At 35.9% G+C, this 20,026-nt stretch overlaps 1 protein-coding gene across 1 annotated transcript in view; it reads right to left on the reverse strand.

Moving 5' to 3' along the window:
• LOC150079691 (histone lysine acetyltransferase CREBBP-like) overlaps positions 1 to 20,026 on the reverse strand; it is a 487,331-nt gene that overhangs the window by 251,596 nt on the left and 215,709 nt on the right. The window contains exons 10-11 of the mRNA XM_090384101.1: positions 10,424 to 10,923; positions 4,793 to 4,879 (exon numbers count right to left, since the gene is read on the reverse strand). Of these exons, the coding sequence (XP_090240227.1) occupies positions 4,793 to 4,879; positions 10,424 to 10,923 (587 nt within the window). The remainder of the gene's footprint in view (positions 1 to 4,792; positions 4,880 to 10,423; positions 10,924 to 20,026) is intronic.

Consider the following 20,026-nt stretch of genomic DNA (forward strand, 5'->3'; position numbering starts at 1 on the left):
CCCATTATATTCAACTACAATTTATAGGGGTTATCTTCATCTAACCAATACATGGATTATTGAAAGCAGATGATCTGAGAGCACCAGTTAGAGCCATGACCATCCACAGGGAGACAAAAAGAGAAACACCTAAGAATCTTTGTTGAGTTTCAGTGGGCTTCTGACTCGGTATGGTGGCAAAGAACCTTGAAAAGATGCATTGTTTCATCGAGTACTTCCAGAAACTGATCACAAAGTCAACAACATGGAATCTGTTAGAGAGGTCACTAGGGGCTACCCCAAGACTGATTCCTGAGCCACTGCACTGGAACATGGTGTTTGATGACCGAGTTGTCAAGGCTTTTCTGTAGATGAAAATGGTTGCATACACATACAACCTCCCCATCCTTGTAAGTAGATGTGTCCTATGCAGAATTGAAGGACAGATCCAAATCAGTTCTAGCCGAGCTCCGACTGGTGTTTCATCTCTGAGATGCATATTGATAAATGCAGTCTCACTGTAACAAGGAATATCAACTGTGTGTTTTAAAGCAGTTTTATCTGTGAAGATGCACAAGAATGCATGCACATAGTGACTATAAAATAACTTCCAAGGTTTGCACCCTTGTTATTAACCAACAGTTATAATACATTTCAGTTCATTCCTTGTTTGAATTAACTAAAATTTTGGAATATCCCTATTTTAGGTATACATTTGAGATCTCATATCCAATTTGAATAATTGCACAGGTTCAAGTTTCTACCAAGTGAAGACCACTGATTATTGTTCTCAAAAGAGTAAACCATCATTTATCCATGACAACACTGACAGAGATACAACACAGTGAGTTAACCAAGAACTGCAAGAGGCTATGTTATGGGAATATCAACAAGTGTTCTCTGTTATTGTCCATGTTCCAGTAAAACTGAAAGCAACTTATAAAAGGACTTTGGCTGCCTATACAATAGACTTTGTAAAAGATGTCTTCATAACAGAATAGGAACTGACAAAGTCTTGAATGCAGTAGAAGAGCAGAAATTCAAATGATACCAATGCACATGCTGTTTCTCATCAAGTGAAGGTAGTTGAATGTGTAGTATGGAAGGCTTTTAGTAAAACACCTGGCATGTTTCCATATAACATTTCCTAAATTTAAGCTCTTCGAGCAGATGACTACCACAAACTGAATGAGTATTTTGCATCTACATTCACACGTGAGGAATCATTACAGTTTGAAAATGGAAGAAGGTTATCAAATTGTAGCAGTGTGCTTAATGATTTTGTAATAACTGAGAGCAAAGTGGAGGAGAAATTGTTGAAGTTAAACATAAGAAAGGCACCTGGGGCGGATGGGATCTATCCAGTTATATTAAAGGAGGCGGCAAAGCAACTAAGCAAACCCTTAGCCATAATTATGAGCGCATCCTTGGATTCAGGGGAGGTTCCCACGGACTGGAGATGTGCAAATGTATCCCCAATTCACAAAGGAGGTTCGAAGGGTGACACGAATAATTACAGACCAGTTAGTTTAACTTCTGTTCCGGGTAAAATAATGGAGTCACTGGTTAAAGATGCATTGCAGGATCATCTAGACAAGACTGCAGCAATAATTCAGACACAGCATGGGTTTGTTAAGGGAAAGTCTTGTCTGACAAATTTGATTGGTTATTATGATGTGGTCACAAAGGAACTGGATGCAAAAAATAATTTTGATATCATATACTTGGATTTCAGGAAAGCTTTTCACACTGTTGCGCATGGAAGACTACTGTACAAATTGGAGCAGAATGGTATTAAGGGTAAGTTGCTACAATGGATAAAAGGATGGATAAGTGGGAGAAGACAGAGGGTGGTAATCAATGGGTGCTGCTCTTCGTGGACTAATGTTATTAGTGGAGTCCCACAGGGTTCGGTGTTGGGTCCACTGTTGTTTTGTATATTTATCAATGATATTGATGAAGGTATATCAGGCTTAATGTCGAAGTTTGCAGATGACACGAAGGTTGGCAGGGTTGTTAATGACAGTAATGGCAGTGTGCTACTGCAACAGGATCTAGATAATTTGCCCAGATGGGCTAAGAAGTGGCAACTGAAGTTTAACCTTGACAAATGCAAAGTATTTGGTAGAAGTAACCCCAGAGAAACGTACCAACTGTGTGGTACTACACTTAAGGTGGTAGAAAATGAAAAAGACCTGGGAGTAATTGTGCAGTCAGATATGAAGTTTTCTGAGCAATGTAGACAGGCTGCTAGGGCAGGTCATGGGGTTTTGTCAATGATATATAGGAATTTTGCTAGCAGGGAAAAGGAGGTGATTGTCCCTCTGTATAAGGCAATGGTCAGGCCACGCCTTGAGTACTGCGTACAGGTCTGGAGGCCTCATTTTAGGAAGGATGTAGATTTGCTTGAGCGTGTACAGAGAAGAGCAACACGATTGGTGAGGGGAATGAAGGGATCCTCTTACCAAGAGAGGCTTAAGTTCTGCAAATTGCAGTGGCTGGAGACTAGGCACCTGCGTGGTGATCTGATTGAGGTCTATAAGGCCTTGAATGGGTTGAGCACGCTGAATTCTGATGGGATCCTCCCACTTGTTCAGAATACGAACCTACGGGGACATAAGTTCAAATTAAGAAAGGATAGATGTAGAATAGATGTGCGGAAATTTGCCTTTAGCCAGCGGGTGGTTAATTGCTGGAACAAACTTCCATCTGTCGTTGTGGAAGTTGATAGGTTAAATAAATTTAAGGAGGAACTGGACAGGCAATTGGAGGGTGTGGTGTGATTTTTTTTTTTTTTTTTTTTTGGCTGATGCTGCATAAGCTCCTACACTTGCTTTCTTGCATCAAGTGCCACTACTACTACTACTACATGCATTTTGACTTTGCTCCATGATTTCTTGTAAAGTTGGAAGATACTGAACAGATGTAAAGTTGGTCATGGAAAATGTCTCCCCTAATTATAGAGAAGGATCAAAGAGTGAATTGAGTAATCACAGACCTGTAAGCTTGACCTGCATTCCAGAGAAAATTATGGAGTCAGCAGTTAAAGAAGTAATGCAGTACCATTCAGACAAGAATGCAATTATATGGCAATCACAGCATGGATTTCTTAAGGTCAGAGTGTGTCTGACCAATCCAATTAATTCCTATGACACAGTAACAAAGGAACTTGATGCAAAAAATAATTCTGACATTATATTTAGATTTCAAGAAAGCTTTTGACAGTGATACACATGAAAGACTGCTGTAAAGATTAGAACAGCGTGGCATTAAGTGCAAATTGTTATGGATAAAGGGATGGCTGAGTGGCAGAAGACAGTGCTTATTAACAGACACTGGTTCTTCTTGGGCTAATGTTATTAGTGGAGTACACTAGGATTCGGTGCTGACCCCTTACTGTTGTCAATATTTATTAACAATATTGATTAAGGTATATTTCGAGCTGTCTAAGTCTGCAGACATTACAAAAGGTGGCAGAGTGGTTGCTGAGAGGAATCAAGGATACTACTGCAACAAGACCTGAAAAATTAAGATTATTTAAGATAAAAATTAAGATAAGGAGGTGATTATCTCCTTGTATAAGGGGATAATCACCTCCTTTTCCTTACTAGCAAAATTCCTATATATCATTGACAAGACCCCCATGGCCTGCTCTGGCAGCCTGTCTGCACTGCTCAGAAAATTTCATATCTGACTGCACAATTAACCCCCAGTCTTTTTCATTCTCCACTACCCTGACTGTAGTACCGTGTTGGTATGTTACTCTGGGGTTACTGCTACCCGTATGTAGTACTTTGCATTTTGCAATGTTAAGCTTCAGTTGTCACTTTCTCAGCCCATCTGCCCAACTTTTCTAGATACTGTTGCAGTAGCATACTGTCATTAACAACACTGCCAACCTTTGTTTCATCTGCAAACTTGGACATTAAGCCTGATATACCTTCATAAACTGCAATTGACACCAAAAAATAAAAAAGGTGCATGAGCTTACTAATACATAACATTAACTCATACCCTTAACTCTGACTAATCAACCTGTCAAAGATTTTCTTTATATATCAGTGACGTGTAGGGAACAGGTGGGAGTACAATAGTCTATAAACTTCTGAAAACTAACCACTCCAGCAAGGTATAGAAAACTCCAAAACTTCACAATAAGTATTCCAACTGTGGACAGATAGACCAAAATCTAAATACACGAGGACTAAAATATGATATCTTGCAAATTGAGTTCTAGAGAGAGAGAGGGGAGGGAAAAGAAACAACACAGGCTGCACATTTGAAATCGGCATTAAAAAATACACCAAGTCCACTACATTTCTATTGAAAAAATTTGGCAGTTGAAAATTGGTGCTTCCAATATGGTTAGGTTAATATATACCAAAACAATCTGATACAAAGACCAATGGGGCATGCCATGACAGGACTTAACATACAAGAATTTGTAGGGAAGTAGGGAACTAAATCTAATTCATCTATACATAAAAAGAAATTAGAAGTAGTTACAAATTAAAAATAAATAAATCAGTTATGGAACTTGAAACATAACTAGTATGAATTCCTCATTTTGTTGACATCATTTGAACCTGAACTCTTTCAAACGAGCACCACAAATAATAAATCCACTCATCTATGGCTACCTCCAACCCATTTCCATAGAAACATTTCCCAAACTTGTCAAATAGTGCATGTTGCTTGTTAAGTTTGAAAAAGCTTTAGTATATCCAAATTAAAGCACTTCTCCAAATTTATTAAATAAGTAAAATGCATGCCACATATCCAAATACATTATGACTATTCAAGAGACACTTACTTGTGTGTTTGTTAGGCTAGCCGTGCTTACAATCAACTGTCCTTGGCTAGTCTGACCTATGAGTGGAGTAGTTTGTTGTTGTTGCATCTATGGGCAAAAGAGGATAAACATACATTAATCACTAAGTTTACCTTACTCATTTCAAAGCTAGCTCAATACACTTTATGTCACCTCGCTTCTGGGTTAAATCATCACCTGGATGAGATGACAACAATCATCAAAATGACAGTTTGAAAGGAGAGTTGCACTTCTCTTTAAAAAAATAAAAAAAGTGAGTGCTATTTATTTGTAGTGCAACACTTTATATTGCAGGTTACTACAGTCTATCTACATTGCCTGGCCACTTAATGGAGACTGATGACATACAATAATCTAAGCAAAAATATGGAAATTCAAGAAGTCAAATAGGTGTGTGATGTTCATTGCAAAGCCCAACTAGTGCTCAAAGCAGTTTACTGATAATGGGGAAACAAATAATATCTCAGATTTTCAAGAGAGATGATTTGTCAAAAAGTGTTTAGTAGAGAGGACTGTTGCACTTGTTGGGTGTTCGGGACTAATGTCACATGAGCCTTTAATAAATAAAGAAAAATGCCTGGAAAAAATCTATGAAAATATGCCATTGGCTAAAATGTAAGGTATAAGACCAAGGTGCTCAACATCTGAAGCTAATTATCAATTTTAATTGTCACCAAACAATGGAACAATTAACCTCTGCATTCAATGCAGGAACACTATAAACCACCAATAACTGCAATGTAAAGAACCTCACAAAAGAAACACAACTGGAGTAGATCTTCACAGAATCCTGCTCTTGGACATCAACAGGAAAATGGCTACACTGGTGCCAAGAAGACAAAAGATGGATGCAGGCCAGTCATCATTTTATGCATCACGATTTAGTCTTCATCATTTAATCTACAGAATGTGGAAGTGCATGCACAAACACAAGGCACTGGACCGATTCTGTTGTGTACCATCAGTACAGGTTACTAGAGAGATGTGATGGTGTGAGATATCATGGCATTCCCTTGGCCCTCTGATCTCACTGTGAATGCCAGAACACATCTAAACATCCTTTCAAATCAGGAACATCTGGTAGTGTTTACTGCTATGAACAGGAGTACTTTCAAGATGACAATGCAACCAAGCAGCATGCCAAATGTATGAAAGAGCAGTCTGAGGAAGATAAAGATTTGAAACACCTGCCTTGGCCAGCCAAATCCCTTGATCTCAATCTTATTGAGCATCTATGGAGTGAACTAGAAAGGCATGTTTGTCAGCACAATCCACTGCCCATGGGCACTCAGCAGAGATGGGGGAAATCCCCGGTGCCATCACACAACTGATACACTAACAGCACTCCAGGAACTGAAGACAGTTTTTGTTGCATGAATGATCTAATATTTCTCAGAATGAAATTGACAATGTGTAATTGAATTCATGCCACTTCACGTTGAAACAGTGGTTCAATCAGTAGACCAACACATTATTAACATCATCCAAGTTTCTTGTGATGACAGACTAACTGGTTAAAATAAATTTATTAAAATAAATAAATGATATATACGTAAGCTAAAACAGATAAAATAAGATAAAAGCATTAAAATACATAGAAGCTTTCGAGACAAGGTGCCTCTTCATCAGCCAGTCGGTGAATGGTGTACTTCAGTATATATTGATGATTACAATAGCAAAAGTCAGCTGGGCATGATCAGGTATCATGAGTCTGGTGTCAGTAGAACAGAATTACATACATGTGATGACTGCCAGCACTCACACTGCAATACAGTACATTCTATAATATGGTGTAAGTGCACTCCTCTTGTGCTATTCATAGTACTATTATTGGTAGCTATGTGCAGTGCTTCAAGCCACAAGTGCTGGCAGTAATCACGTGAATAGTCAAAGATTTCAATATCCCGTCGAGAATCAAGATTGTGCTGCTCAACCCAATAATGCTCGGCAACTGTGGAGCATTCAATATTAGCAGTTCACAGAGCCACCTCATGCTCAGAAACTTGGTCTTTCAATCTTCTACCAGACTCACCTACATAATACCCCTCACAATCCAGACATGTAATGCGGTATACGGAACCACTCCATAGGAAAGGAGGAACAATTATGGGTCTGCTCACACCCCTGGTCATTTGCGTAGCACTGCCCTCACTTTATTCTCCCGCGCTTGGACACTAGTTCGACTGGTTACAGGCAATTGGAGATTTCCAAATTAGGGCAGAGCTTTCAAATTGCAGCTATCAACCTCATGTTCTAGATAGATGTGAGCTTCGGGCTCACAAATTTGTTACGCAATCTAACCCTCCTCGCATCAATGAATTTATCTCTACTGCCTACATCCCCTATTATCCAGGCGTGTCGGAACTTCTTGTTAGGATTTTGCATCTCCATCATATACAATGTATGCAACTTCCGGGGAGAAAATTACAGTCTATTTCTAAGGGGAAAACACCTGTTCCTCCTTTCCTACAGAGTGGTTCTGTATACTGCATTACGTGTCCGGATTGTGGGGGGTATTATGTAGGTGAATCTGGCAGAAGATTGAAAACCAGGGTCTGAGCAAGAGGTGGCTCTGCGAACCACTAATTTTGAACGCTCCGCAGTCGCCGAGCATTACTGGGTTGAACAGCACAATCTTGATCCCCGACAGGATATTGAAATCTTTGACTATTCACATGATTACCGCCAGCACTCAAGGCTTGAAGCACTGCACATAGCTACCAATAATAGTGCTATGAATTGCACGAGGGGAGTGCACTTACACTCTATTATAGAATGTACTGTATTGCAGTTTGATGAGCACTGGCAGTCGTCATGTGTACATATTCTGTTCTAGCAACACCAGATACACGATCATGCCCAGCTGACTTTTGCTATTGTAACCATCAATATATACTGAAGTACACCATTCACCAACTAGCTGATGACGAGACACTTCGTCTCAAAAGCTTTATGAATTTTAATACTTATTATATTTTATCTTATTGTATTTTAATGCTTTTATCTTATTTTATCTCTGTTTTATCTTATGTATAAAGCATATATTTATTTTAACCAGTTAGTCGGTCGTCGCAAGAAACCTGGATGATATGCAACCCGACGTGCCAGGCTTGTTTTCTAACATTATTAACAGTAATAATAAAGTTGCCAGGCAGTGTATTAAAAGCATATCAAGTATGCACATGGTTTTATAAATAAGGTGCACAAGTATTGCTATTATTTAGAGTACTTTTTCTCCATCAAAATATTAATTTTAATCAATATAGATCAGCACAAAATAACTTCTTAATATTCTTTTATTTTGTTCAAAAAATAATTCCAAAAAAAAAAAAAAAAAAAGTATTATTATATGGAAAGTAGTTACATGTGAAGGTATTCGAATGACATATATGGAAATTAATGATTAACTATGCTGAACCTATGTAATAATTATAAAACCTGTGTTTGCTAATTGAAGTATATACACATCTGTAGTCTTACAAGCACTCCAAAATTTGTATACTCAGTTATGGTTGAGGACCTCTCTACTGACAGGTGGGTGTACACAGTTGCCTTTACTTCACCAATCAGATTTTGGGGAAGGGGGAAAGGTAAGAAATAATTTTAAATGGGAGACTTTAAAATTTTATTCTTATTTCTCAACCAAATTGTACATTTGGCTGGCCAAAAAAAAAAAAAAAAAAACAGGAAACAGAAACTATTAAGTTACCATAGCAACAGTATTTTTTTGATAAAGAGTGCCATGGAGAATGTTTTTACTGCTAACTTTACCAATTAAAAAATAATGGTGGAGACTAAAAGTGAATATCACACTGGAGGAATTCTAAAATCCACACTTACACGATTCTAATATTTAAATTTATTGTTTTAATGTTTTTGTGAATCAATACACCAGCATATCAGCTGATGATAAAGAAATGGAGCACTTTCTAATAAAGAAAGAAATTAATGTACACGCACAAAGGAAATGTGGTGCTACTTAGTAATCAATTTGTAATTAATTAGTAATCCATTAATGAATTGAATGATTACAGTACACAACCACTTTAAGCCAGCAGTAGTGGCAGGTATCCTGACAGGTGATCCTCAAAAATAACACTGGTGCATTAACCGTTAATAATGATTAAAAAATCTGAAATTTTTTCTATCTTCCTAAATATAGGCAAACTTTTACTGTAATAGTTTCTGAAATGATTTTTCTAGTTTTCATGAAGAAATTAGAGGTAAGAACATGTCAGGGACCTGCTATATTTGCCACTATGTATTTGGACTTTTGCATGAAGAGCCATACCCAGCAGTTTTAGAAAACTATTACACTGCTGGAAATAAGTAACCTACACTGAAGTTTGCCTGGGATTATTACAAGAGTAGACTGTAAAATACCTGTTATGCACAGTTCTAGGTATCCATGGTGTTTTAATTAGTTTTTTTTCCCCAAAACAGCATCCTTAACAATACACCATTCACAGTGGATCAAAAACATTTCAAAAATCTGTTACTGGCTCTTTTCTGCATGTTTTAATATATGCAGCCAAGATTGTTTTTCACTACTGGTTTATTCACCTGTAAATGTATTTTAAAGTTCAGAAAAAGCCCAAAAATCGCAAGGGGGATGAATTCTGGGCTATAAGGTGTGTCTCTAAAGGAGCTTTGTGAAGAAATACGAAGCCTAGCATTATTCTGCAAGAGAAACTACAGTGTGTGTGTGTGTGTGTGTGTGTGTGTGTGTGTGTGTGTGTGTGTGTGTGTGTGTGTGAGCAGTCTTTTTTTTTTTTTTTTTTTTTTTTATATGAAAATCCCAAACACGAAAGGTATCAAAACCTATAGTACTTAGTACTGTGCATGGGTTAAAGGAGAAGTATGGGGGGATGCCAGAAACTTTGCTCTAGAGACTAAACATGGGTTTCACCACTTCAAGCCTCCAATAAGCAAAGTGGTGGTATTTCACCGGTTGATGAAAGTCATCTACCACCTAATGTACCTTCAACAGAAATAATAAGAGGGATTTATGGTTAAATTTTCTAAAAACAAAATTAAAAAAAAATAAAATTCCTTTAATTGTAAAAAAAAAAAAAAAGTATACATTGATTTTTTTGACAGATTGAGTTCTAGGCGGAAGAGCACGCAAATACTTCACTGATTTTTAAAAATGGATTAAAATGGGAATAAAAATTAACATCTTAATTTTTTAATTTTAAATAAGAGACAATGACACATTTCAACACCAATTTCTACTGGTCCTTTTACAGTCCCTGTGGATTTTAAAATTAAATTAAGAGTTCTACTTATATTTCAAAAACAACAACAAAAAAAAAAAAAAAAATCACATACAGCCCACAGTACATCGCCTATGGATGGTTAATCATGGTAAGACTTACTGCTTCAAGAATTTATTACCATTTTTAGAATTACTATTAAAATATTTTTATTTTGATTTTAACAAATCTTAATAATAAGGAATGAACAAAAAATAGTATTCAGAAAATTATAAATTACATAAGAAACAAATTTTTCATATCCATTAGTTTTAAACTTATAATTAAACATATGCTGACTCAAAAACATTGTTCTAACTATACAGAAATCCAATTTCTTATATGCAGATTTACTTACAGGTAACTGCCGTGTTTTGAAGGCATCACTGAACTGGGGATGTCCCTGCTGTAAAGCTGCAGAGTTAAAGTGGGCTAAAGAAACACCAGGAAGAGTGGTAGGAATGGATGCCATATCTAAAGAGGTAGTAGTCATTGCTGTAACAGAATTAGAAATATTAAAATGTTGCTGTTGTGACTGATGTTGCTGTTGATGCTGCTGTTGTTGTTGCTGCTGCTGCTGCTGCTGTTGTTGTTGTTGTTGTTGCTGCTGTTGCAGCCCAACTGAAGAAATTGGACTTCGAATAGGAGGAGGAGGTTGAGGAAACTGACTTTGATTTATAGTTATATTCATACCACTAGGCAGGACATTTGGTAGTTGCCCACTGGAAACTGAAAATAAGTCTCCTCGTGGACTACTATTATTTGGAACTGTAATGTTAGGAGGTGGTATTCGTTGCTGAGCAGTAGAGAGGGCAAGGTTTGGAATATGAGGCTGTGATACTCCTCCTGAAGACAGATCTAAAAAATAAAATACTTTCTGAAAATTTTCTTCTTTTATCACAAAGTTTAATACATATATAAAATTGCATCTTTAACAAAATTTTTGACAAACTGAATTTATAACATACTAAAGGAATGATATGACTCACTGTTACTTTCCAGATGTAATCAAATGAAAATAATTTCAAAGAAGAAATTAGAAGCTAGTTAACAGAAGCACATTTAATTGTATGCACCTCACATGAAGAATCAATTAGCCAATTTATTTGTTGAATTTTGCCTTGCCATTATTATTTAAGGGGTAAAGGTATAAGCAAAACTACTAATATTAAGATGCAGATCCCACTTAAAACTGCCGATGTGAACTTTAAATAGCAATCTTCTTCTTTGTCTTCGCCTTTTCACACGTTATATGGGGTCGGCATTCAATGTTCCCAATTCGCACTTTACATCCTCTTCTTCTTCTCCTCCTCTAGTTGGATTATCTTCTTAACCGGAACACATCTATTGGTTTTGGAATAGTCTTTACGACCGGATGCTCTTCCTGACGTCAACCCTCACCATTTATCCGGGCTTCAGATTTAAGCTGACGATCTATTAAACCTGTCACAGCCATATAAATGCAGTAACTCTTATTCAGTGATGAAGCTTCCTCGTGATGTCACAATTTAATAATTTTACGCAATTTATGCCAAATTTCTAGTCACCACTGAACAAGCAGGTGGCACTGCTGTAGTTCTTTTATCTCCTGGAAACATCCAAATGGCTGACTCAGTAGAATTACTGTGACCTTGAAAATACCAATAATGTATAACTCAGCAACACATGAGTATTTTTAAATACGATTTGGTATCCTGAAAATTTCTACATCAAAGCTATCAGGTAGCACAACTATTCTACTAAGAATTCCCAGTGACTGATTATAGGTCCTTAAAAATTTAATGACCTTGAAATTTCCTGTTTCCCTATGTCCGAACATAATAACGATAGCCATTTTAAAAAAGTTCACAGTCCGAAAAATAAAACCACCTTTAGGTCCCAAATCTTAACCTATCACTCACCCATACTTATTTTATCTAAAATATAACTTCTTTTTGAGCAACACTCCCGAAAACTTTTTTATTAATTAATTTTAATAGCACACTAATTTAGATAGCATACAGCTGGTGCCACCAGCGCCTCTGTACAAATGAAGTTTAAATAGCAATAATCATACCAAAAAAAAAGTTTTTTTTTAGGTTTAAAGCAGGGGTCACCAAACTTCTTTGACCGTCGGCCCCTTCAAGAGTTTAACTTTTTATTGACCCCCACTATTTACTATTACATAATTATAATAGGACAAGCAAAAAAGATGCTTATGCGAGTTTTTATATTGTTTATTTTATAGTTAGTGTTGATTGTATGTATAATATAGTATATATTATTATACTGGCTTAATGTCAAAGGGATACGTTTTTGACATCCTTCTTAACATTTATGACTATAAATTTATGACTATACACGGGGGATAAGTTCATATTATAATCATTCGCGATTGAGTGTTGAGAGATTAACAGTCCTATTCAAAGGTATGGGGTTTTCACCTATAATTTAAGATTATTACAATAATAATAGGACTTATTGGGCTTCATAGTCTCTTTTGATTTGAATTACATGGTAAGAATATACCCAGATCCTTGACATAACATGGCCTCGACGATGCCTCCCGCATACAAATTACGCAGACTCCCTCCAGTCACTATCTGGTAGAGTAGAGGTAGCAAGATTATACATTAGCTGATCCGGAAACCTCCTAAAGAGTTACCAATAGGTTCGGTCCGGTGTGTTAACTAGCAGCCGGCCTGCAAACACCGTTTTAGAGCTGTACCCTTGAAATGTAAGGAAGATTGGATCACACCATGATGTTCATCATAACCTCAAAAGTCAGTCATACTGCACGATGGAAGAGATGGGGTCGGGTTGACTGGAACTTAGCTCTGGAGACTAATCATGAGTTCCACCACTTCAAGCCTCCAATAAGCAAAGTTGTGGTGGTATTGCACTGGTTGATAAGTCATCTACCACCTAGTATTACCTGGTAACACAGAGGGGTGGCATTCCTCCATGTGGTGTGGGCACCACACCTCAACCCCTGCTTACGTTGGTTCATACTTGGGTGGTCACCCAGTGTGCTTGTTGTTGTTTGTTATACCTAGGATTACTAACAGTCCCACCACTGTGAAGGTGCAAGCAGAGGATCTGGCTGTCACAGACCATCCGGACTTCGCCGAAATTGGGTCTACTTGACTTGAATGTCACCTGAATATCATTCCATCAGCATTTTAGACTCCCAGGTAGCAAGTACATCTTGTCTGGCATATCTGAGAGAATGTCTGTGACAACCTCAAGGAATAATTAAAATTATAACAGTATCCCAGATGCCAATGAAGAAAATGACTGATAGTAACTTTTTCTCATGTTGAGGGAATTCTTCAAATTGGGGTTGATACTTCAGGATAATCTGTAGTACTTGCTGGTTCCCAGGATGGCCTGGGCACAGCCTTAAGGTGTTCCTAGGTATGCTATTCATACAGCAAAGGAGACATATTTTGGTGTTATCAGTGGGAATGAACTAGTCATAACCAGGTAATCTCCCAGCAGCTACTAGAGCTGGAAAGTCCGATCTCACAACCATAGGTCTGACTTCAAGTACTAGATGCCTCTGATCCCTGGAGTTACCTGTACTGATGATTTATTTTCCGAAACGTTTAGCCATTCCAATATGATGTAATATTGATCACTTCATAATTAGGTGTCCAGTGCCTTACTATTCCTTGTATTCTGTGCAGCTGCTGAATGTATTCATTGTGAGAATGAATGTTGACTGTAATTTTTGGCCTTTTGTTCATAAATAGCTGGTGATGTTCGCCAGGCACATCTTTTCTCTTTAACTAACATCATTGTTTCCCCACATTCTATTTGGCATAGAACCCTCTTGAAAACCAAAGGAAGGTTCTATTATTGCCTTCTAAACATCATTTAAATAAATGGCAGAATAACCTTTCAAAAATGATATTATAAAAAAGAATGTCACTGCCTGATAGTAGTGCAATACCAGTACAACTCATTGTGAAGGCCAAGCTCGTTCTGCTATCAGCATTAAAATCACTGCATTAGTCAAGCAGTCTAAATCTTATTGGTTGCACAAAAAATAGCAGGATAATCCTTCTAACTACATTAATTTAATAATTATTTTATTTTCATAATATATAAAATTATAATTAAAAGTATGATTTCATTTAATTAGATTATTAAAAAAAAGTAAGTAACAACAATCTAGTTAAAGCTTTCATGATCTTTTTAAAACAACTCACCTCAAAAATCAGCAAAATTACATGCTGATTTGAAAAGGATTAAAAAAATAAAAATGAAATTCTTCTGTTTATAAATAAATAAACAAACAAACAGAAGTTTGTTTATTTAGATTATTTAGAATGATAGTATAGTATGAATCAGAGCTGTAATACTCAGTATGTTCTACGTTGATAATAATATTAGTAAATTAATAAGAGGAGTTTACCTCAATATAGTACGTGGAACACTTCCGTATGATACCCTCCAGAAATTAAAACGGAAAAAACGAAAAAATCGACAACTTACCGGTACATAAAGTAAAATATAAATAATTAAAGTAAAATATAAATAATTAAATAATCAATTTAACACAATTCAAAATCAATTCAAAACAATTAAAATTCAAATTAACGCAATTAAAAGAATCTAACGAAAATATTCAAAACGATTTTCCTTCCTGAAGCTGACAATGCTTTTCGACCGACTGTCGTGATCACAGGAATGAAAATTACCGAATCAGGCTAAACCTGCAACTTAAATAGTGATTATGTGACTTCGCGCATGCGCGTAAAGGTCCACGCATCGGAGATCAAATATGGCCGCCGAACATTAACAGAATTCTCGTGTAATTTAATTTCAACGGTTTCTGCAATTAACAGTCGCGTATAATTACGTTGAACGTTAAGTATTTTGGCCTCGTTAAATAAAAAAGTATGTTTTTCGTTCTTCTAAACATCATTGTATTCATTGTGAGAATGAATGAACGAAAAACATACTTTTTTATTTAACGAGGCCAAAATACTTAACGTTCAACGTAATTATACGCGACTATTAATTGCAGAAACCATTGAAATTAAATTACACGAGAATTCTGTTAATGTTCGGCGGCCATATTTGATCTCCGATGCGTGGACCTTTACGCGCATGCACGAAGTCACATAATCACTATTTAAGTTGCAGGTTTAGCCTGATTCGGTAATTTTCATTCCTGTGATCACGACAGTCGGTCGAAAAGCATTGTCAGCTTCAGGAAGGAAAATCGTTTTGAATATTTTCGTTAGATTCTTTTAATTGCGTTAATTTGAATTTTAATTGTTTTGAATTGATTTTGAATTGTGTTAAATTGATTATTTAATTATTTATATTTTACTTTAATTATTTATATTTTACTTTATGTACCGGTAAGTTGTCGATTTTTTCGTTTTTTCCGTTTTAATTTCTGGAGGGTATCATACGGAAGTGTTCCACGTACTATATTGAGGTAAACTCCTCTTATTAATTTACTAATATTATTATCAACGTAGAACATACTGAGTATTACAGCTCTGATTCATACTATCCAATTAATTTTCAAACTCTTGACTATTTCATTCACTTCCTGTCTCTCCAGTAGTATACAATCGATACACACAATTATGGGAGATTTTTTGAATGGCTTGGTACAAAATTACATTAAATATACACTAAGGTACTCGGCCCAAAGTTACCATATTTCTTTCCTAAAATATTGCCTTCAAAACAACATCGTTCCGAAGTTTGCCAGGGTGAATTTAAATCAAAAAATTTCAGGCATAAAACAACTATCACTGACGACATCACGTAATATTGTTAAGCTTGCCTTAAAATCTCGATATTCGGATAAACAAAAATACCTTTCCCAGGTTAGGAAGCTTCGCGATAAATTAAAAAATTATCTACATCCGAACGATTGGTCTGTATTGAAGACCTCCATAGATTTGCGACGGGAAGCACAAGCCTCAGAAATAAAAAACAGACACGTTAATAAGTTGCAAAAAATAAAAAACAGACACGTTAATAAGTTGCAAACATTATCGAATAGTTCAAGACACGTTCATGCGAATTCTAACACATTGTCGCGAGCTTGCGACCAAGTTCACACGAGTTGGGCACTACCACAGAATATGTCGGCTAGTTCACGAACACCCCCTCACCCAGTATCCAACGAACCGACATATCAACAGGTTACAAATCTTTCCTCGTGTACGCTATCGCAGGACCAGATTTCACTTTTATCCAAAGGATTAAATTATAATTTACCACCTCGAAAGCTGCCAAAAAAACAATGCGTAATTGATATTGAATTTGGACTTCGTAGTGTTCCACAAAAAGATGTATTTATTCAACAAGTTAACCAAGTAGTGAATAACATAAAAGAAACGCGACTTCCTAAATTGAATACACATGACAGTTCAGCTTTACGAGAACTTCGAGAAAATAAGGACATTATTATACAGAGGGCAGATAAAGGAGATACAGTGGTAATACTAGATAAACATGATTATATTAATAAGTTAGATTCAGTTGTATCTGATAGCTCCACTTATTGTGAAGTGGACCCGACACTGTTTACCAATTTGGTAAATCAATACAATAAAACGTTAACCACATATCGTAAAAACGACTACATTACTATGGTTCAGTTGAAGGAATTGAAGTCCAGAACATACAATATTCCTGCACTTTTTGGTCAGGTAAAATTACACAAGCCTGGATTTCCGATTCGACCTATTGTTTCCTACAGGAACTCGGCATTTTCAGCCTTAGCCACACATGTATATAACATTATAAAACCTTTTAGACAGGTTATACAATTTGGGATTAAGAATTACGATACATTATTTAATAATCTTAAAGACTGTAGACTCGGCGACAATGACAATTTATTCTCATTAGATGTTACATCATTATATACGAATGTAAACATTGAATACACATTAGATATTATTTGGGATATGTTAAATAAAAACTCGACACCGATTAATTATACGAAGCTGCCTATAAAGGAGATTTTTCACTTAATTAAACTATTAGTTGAGGCTAACTACATCACCTTTCGAGACAAGGTGTACAAACAAATTTTTGGATTACCAATGGGTTTGAGCCTGAGTGGCTTAATGTCAGAGATCTATCTCTCAACGATTGAGCAGATACATTTGACACCTTTTCGTCCCCGTATCACATATTATGGGAGGTATTTAGACGATGTTCTAGTTATTACCGATAATAGTACTATCCAAGATATTTTACATTCGTTTAATAATATTCATTCTAGACTCAAATTTACATTGGAAAGGGAAGATACGGATACTAAGTCATTAAACTTTCTAAATTTCACGCTTACCCGGGACTCGAACAAAATACAATTTAGCATCTATCGAAAACCCACAAACACCGGTATGCTTCTACATTATAATAGCTACCACCCGTTCACCTACAAAAGATCGATTATCTTTAATCAATTTCTAAATGCCTATAAATATTCAACGACGGATTCTGCTTTAGACTCAGAAATACAAATATTAACTAGCAGATTCTTGAACAGGGGTTATCCCATTAACACAATAAATCGAATTAGGGTACAAGCTAGGGATAGGATACAAAATACTGCACCAATCAACAATAGTAATATCAAAAAATACTTTATTTCTGTCCCATATGTTGAACAGTGGCACAAACAGCTTAACAGATTCTTTAAAGATACCGAATTTAAAATTATAGCTAGGCCTATACGGAAGTTACACACTATACTGAACAATCGCTCGGTTCTTTCGGCGTTCGCAACACAAATTAATGATCTAGTATACAACATTTCTTGCGGTGATTGCGACTCGTCTTATCAGGGTTCGACGCGGTTTTCTCTTAATATCCGTGTAAATCAACACGAAGCCTCAGTTCGTGCTTCTCGTTCAGCAGCGTCAGAATTAGCCTTTCATGCCATTAACGAAAAACATACTTTTTTATTTAACGAGGCCAAAATACTTAACGTTCAACGTAATTATACGCGACTATTAATTGCAGAAACCGTTGAAATTAAATTACACGAGAATTCTGTTAATGTTCGGCGGCCATATTTGATCTCCGATGCGTGGACCTTTACGCGCATGCGCGAAGTCACATAATCACTATTTAAGTTGCAGGTTTAGCCTGATTCGGTAATTTTCATTCCTGTGATCACGACAGTCGGTCGAAAAGCATTGTCAGCTTCAGGAAGGAAAATCGTTTTGAATATTTTCGTTAGATTCTTTTAATTGCGTTAATTTGAATTTTAATTGTTTTGAATTGATTTTGAATTGTGTTAAATTGATTATTTAATTATTTATATTTTACTTTAATTATTTATATTTTACTTTATGTACCGGTAAGTTGTCGATTTTTTCGTTTCGTTTTTTCCGTTTTAATTTCTGGAGGGTATCATACGGAAGTGTTCCACGTACTATATTGAGGTAAACTCCTCTTATTAATTTACTAATAATTAGAATGATAGTATACAGTAGGTGGAAGCTTGTTTCAGTTATACAAAAAGATTAATGTAATTAATATTACAATTTATTTTAATTAAATAAATTGCATACTTTATTTAATAATAATGATTGCTTAATTGTAATAACAATTATTGATTAATTATTGTATTGTTTAATTCAAGTAGAAGCTTTTTTCAGCTATACAAAAAGGGATTAATGTAATAATATTACAATTAATTTATTTTAATTAAATAAACTATATAATTTAATTATTTAATAATAATGATTATTGTTTAATTCTGTACCCCCCCCCCAAGAAGAAATACAGATTGGTCCAAGTTTATTTAACATACTTGAAGTTACTTTGTCCTCAGATTTGAAGAGGAAAAAATGGCATCCCTACATAAAGCTGAAGACAAAAATAGTAATACTAGCACTGGTTTCTGCTCTTTCAGACTCTCTCATATTATTCTGGGAAAATATGTTAGCAGATCTCCTACTTCTCCAACTTTCAAAGCTATTTTTGTTGCTGTCATCTGTTATAAACTGTCTACAATTTACTTGAAACACATAAGAAACAGCAGCACCTACTCGAAAATTAAGACGATTCATAGATAAACACACTATAAAATCCTTTCTGAAATGACTCTGCAAATGTAAATATACATCTTGAGTAAGACCCACATATGAATATATGGATGTATACTCCTCAAAGGAGTATCTTGAATTTAATCATGAATAAACTTTTAGTAATAATCAGCAATACCAATTTACCTTGTGACATCCTTAACATGCTGATGTGAAAGCAATCTAGGTTGTCCAAGTAACATCCACTACTATATGCATATGCTACCCACAAGTCTCAATCAGTCCACATAACGCATCTCCCACCCAACCAGAAGACATTCTACTTTGCTTAACCTCTCATGGAAATTAAATAAACTAAAAATAACGACATGAGAAATGATGAAAACTAAGCAATGGTATCTGCCACCAGCTCTCAATAATGGGAAATGAAGACAAAAAAATTGAAATTTGAGAAAATTACTTCATTGAAGGTAAGGCACAAACAACAACACAGACAAAGCGTACAATGATCCAATGATCTGGACTTAGACTATTTTTGCATTCCAATTAGGGGATGTTACGTGGGGCACAATTCATCCCATTCTTTGAAATGGTTGTTAATGGGCATACAATCAAAAGCTTGTCATATTTGAATTACAATATTTTGCTTGAGTTTGGTTGGAGGTGGTATTTGCTACTGAAATGTTGCCTAAAATCACCGTTTAGGTTATTTTTTTTTATATTAATTCAGTTTTTAAATGTACATTATTATATTTTATAATAAGCGGTGCAGTTACGAAGAAAAGTTTAAGTTCTGCTTAAGTACATTATGATATGGGGTGCGGTTACGAAGAAAGGCTTAAGTTCTGCAAGTTGTAGCATCTGGAGACTAGGCACCTGCAAGGTGATCTGATCGAGGTGTATAAGGCCTTGAATGGTCAGAGCAGGCTCAATGCTGA

Source organism: Mastigoproctus giganteus, chromosome 10 (assembly GCF_048544385.1).
Source record: "Mastigoproctus giganteus isolate SK-2022 chromosome 10, ASM4854438v1, whole genome shotgun sequence".
Classification (NCBI taxonomy): domain Eukaryota; kingdom Metazoa; phylum Arthropoda; class Arachnida; order Uropygi; family Thelyphonidae; genus Mastigoproctus; species Mastigoproctus giganteus.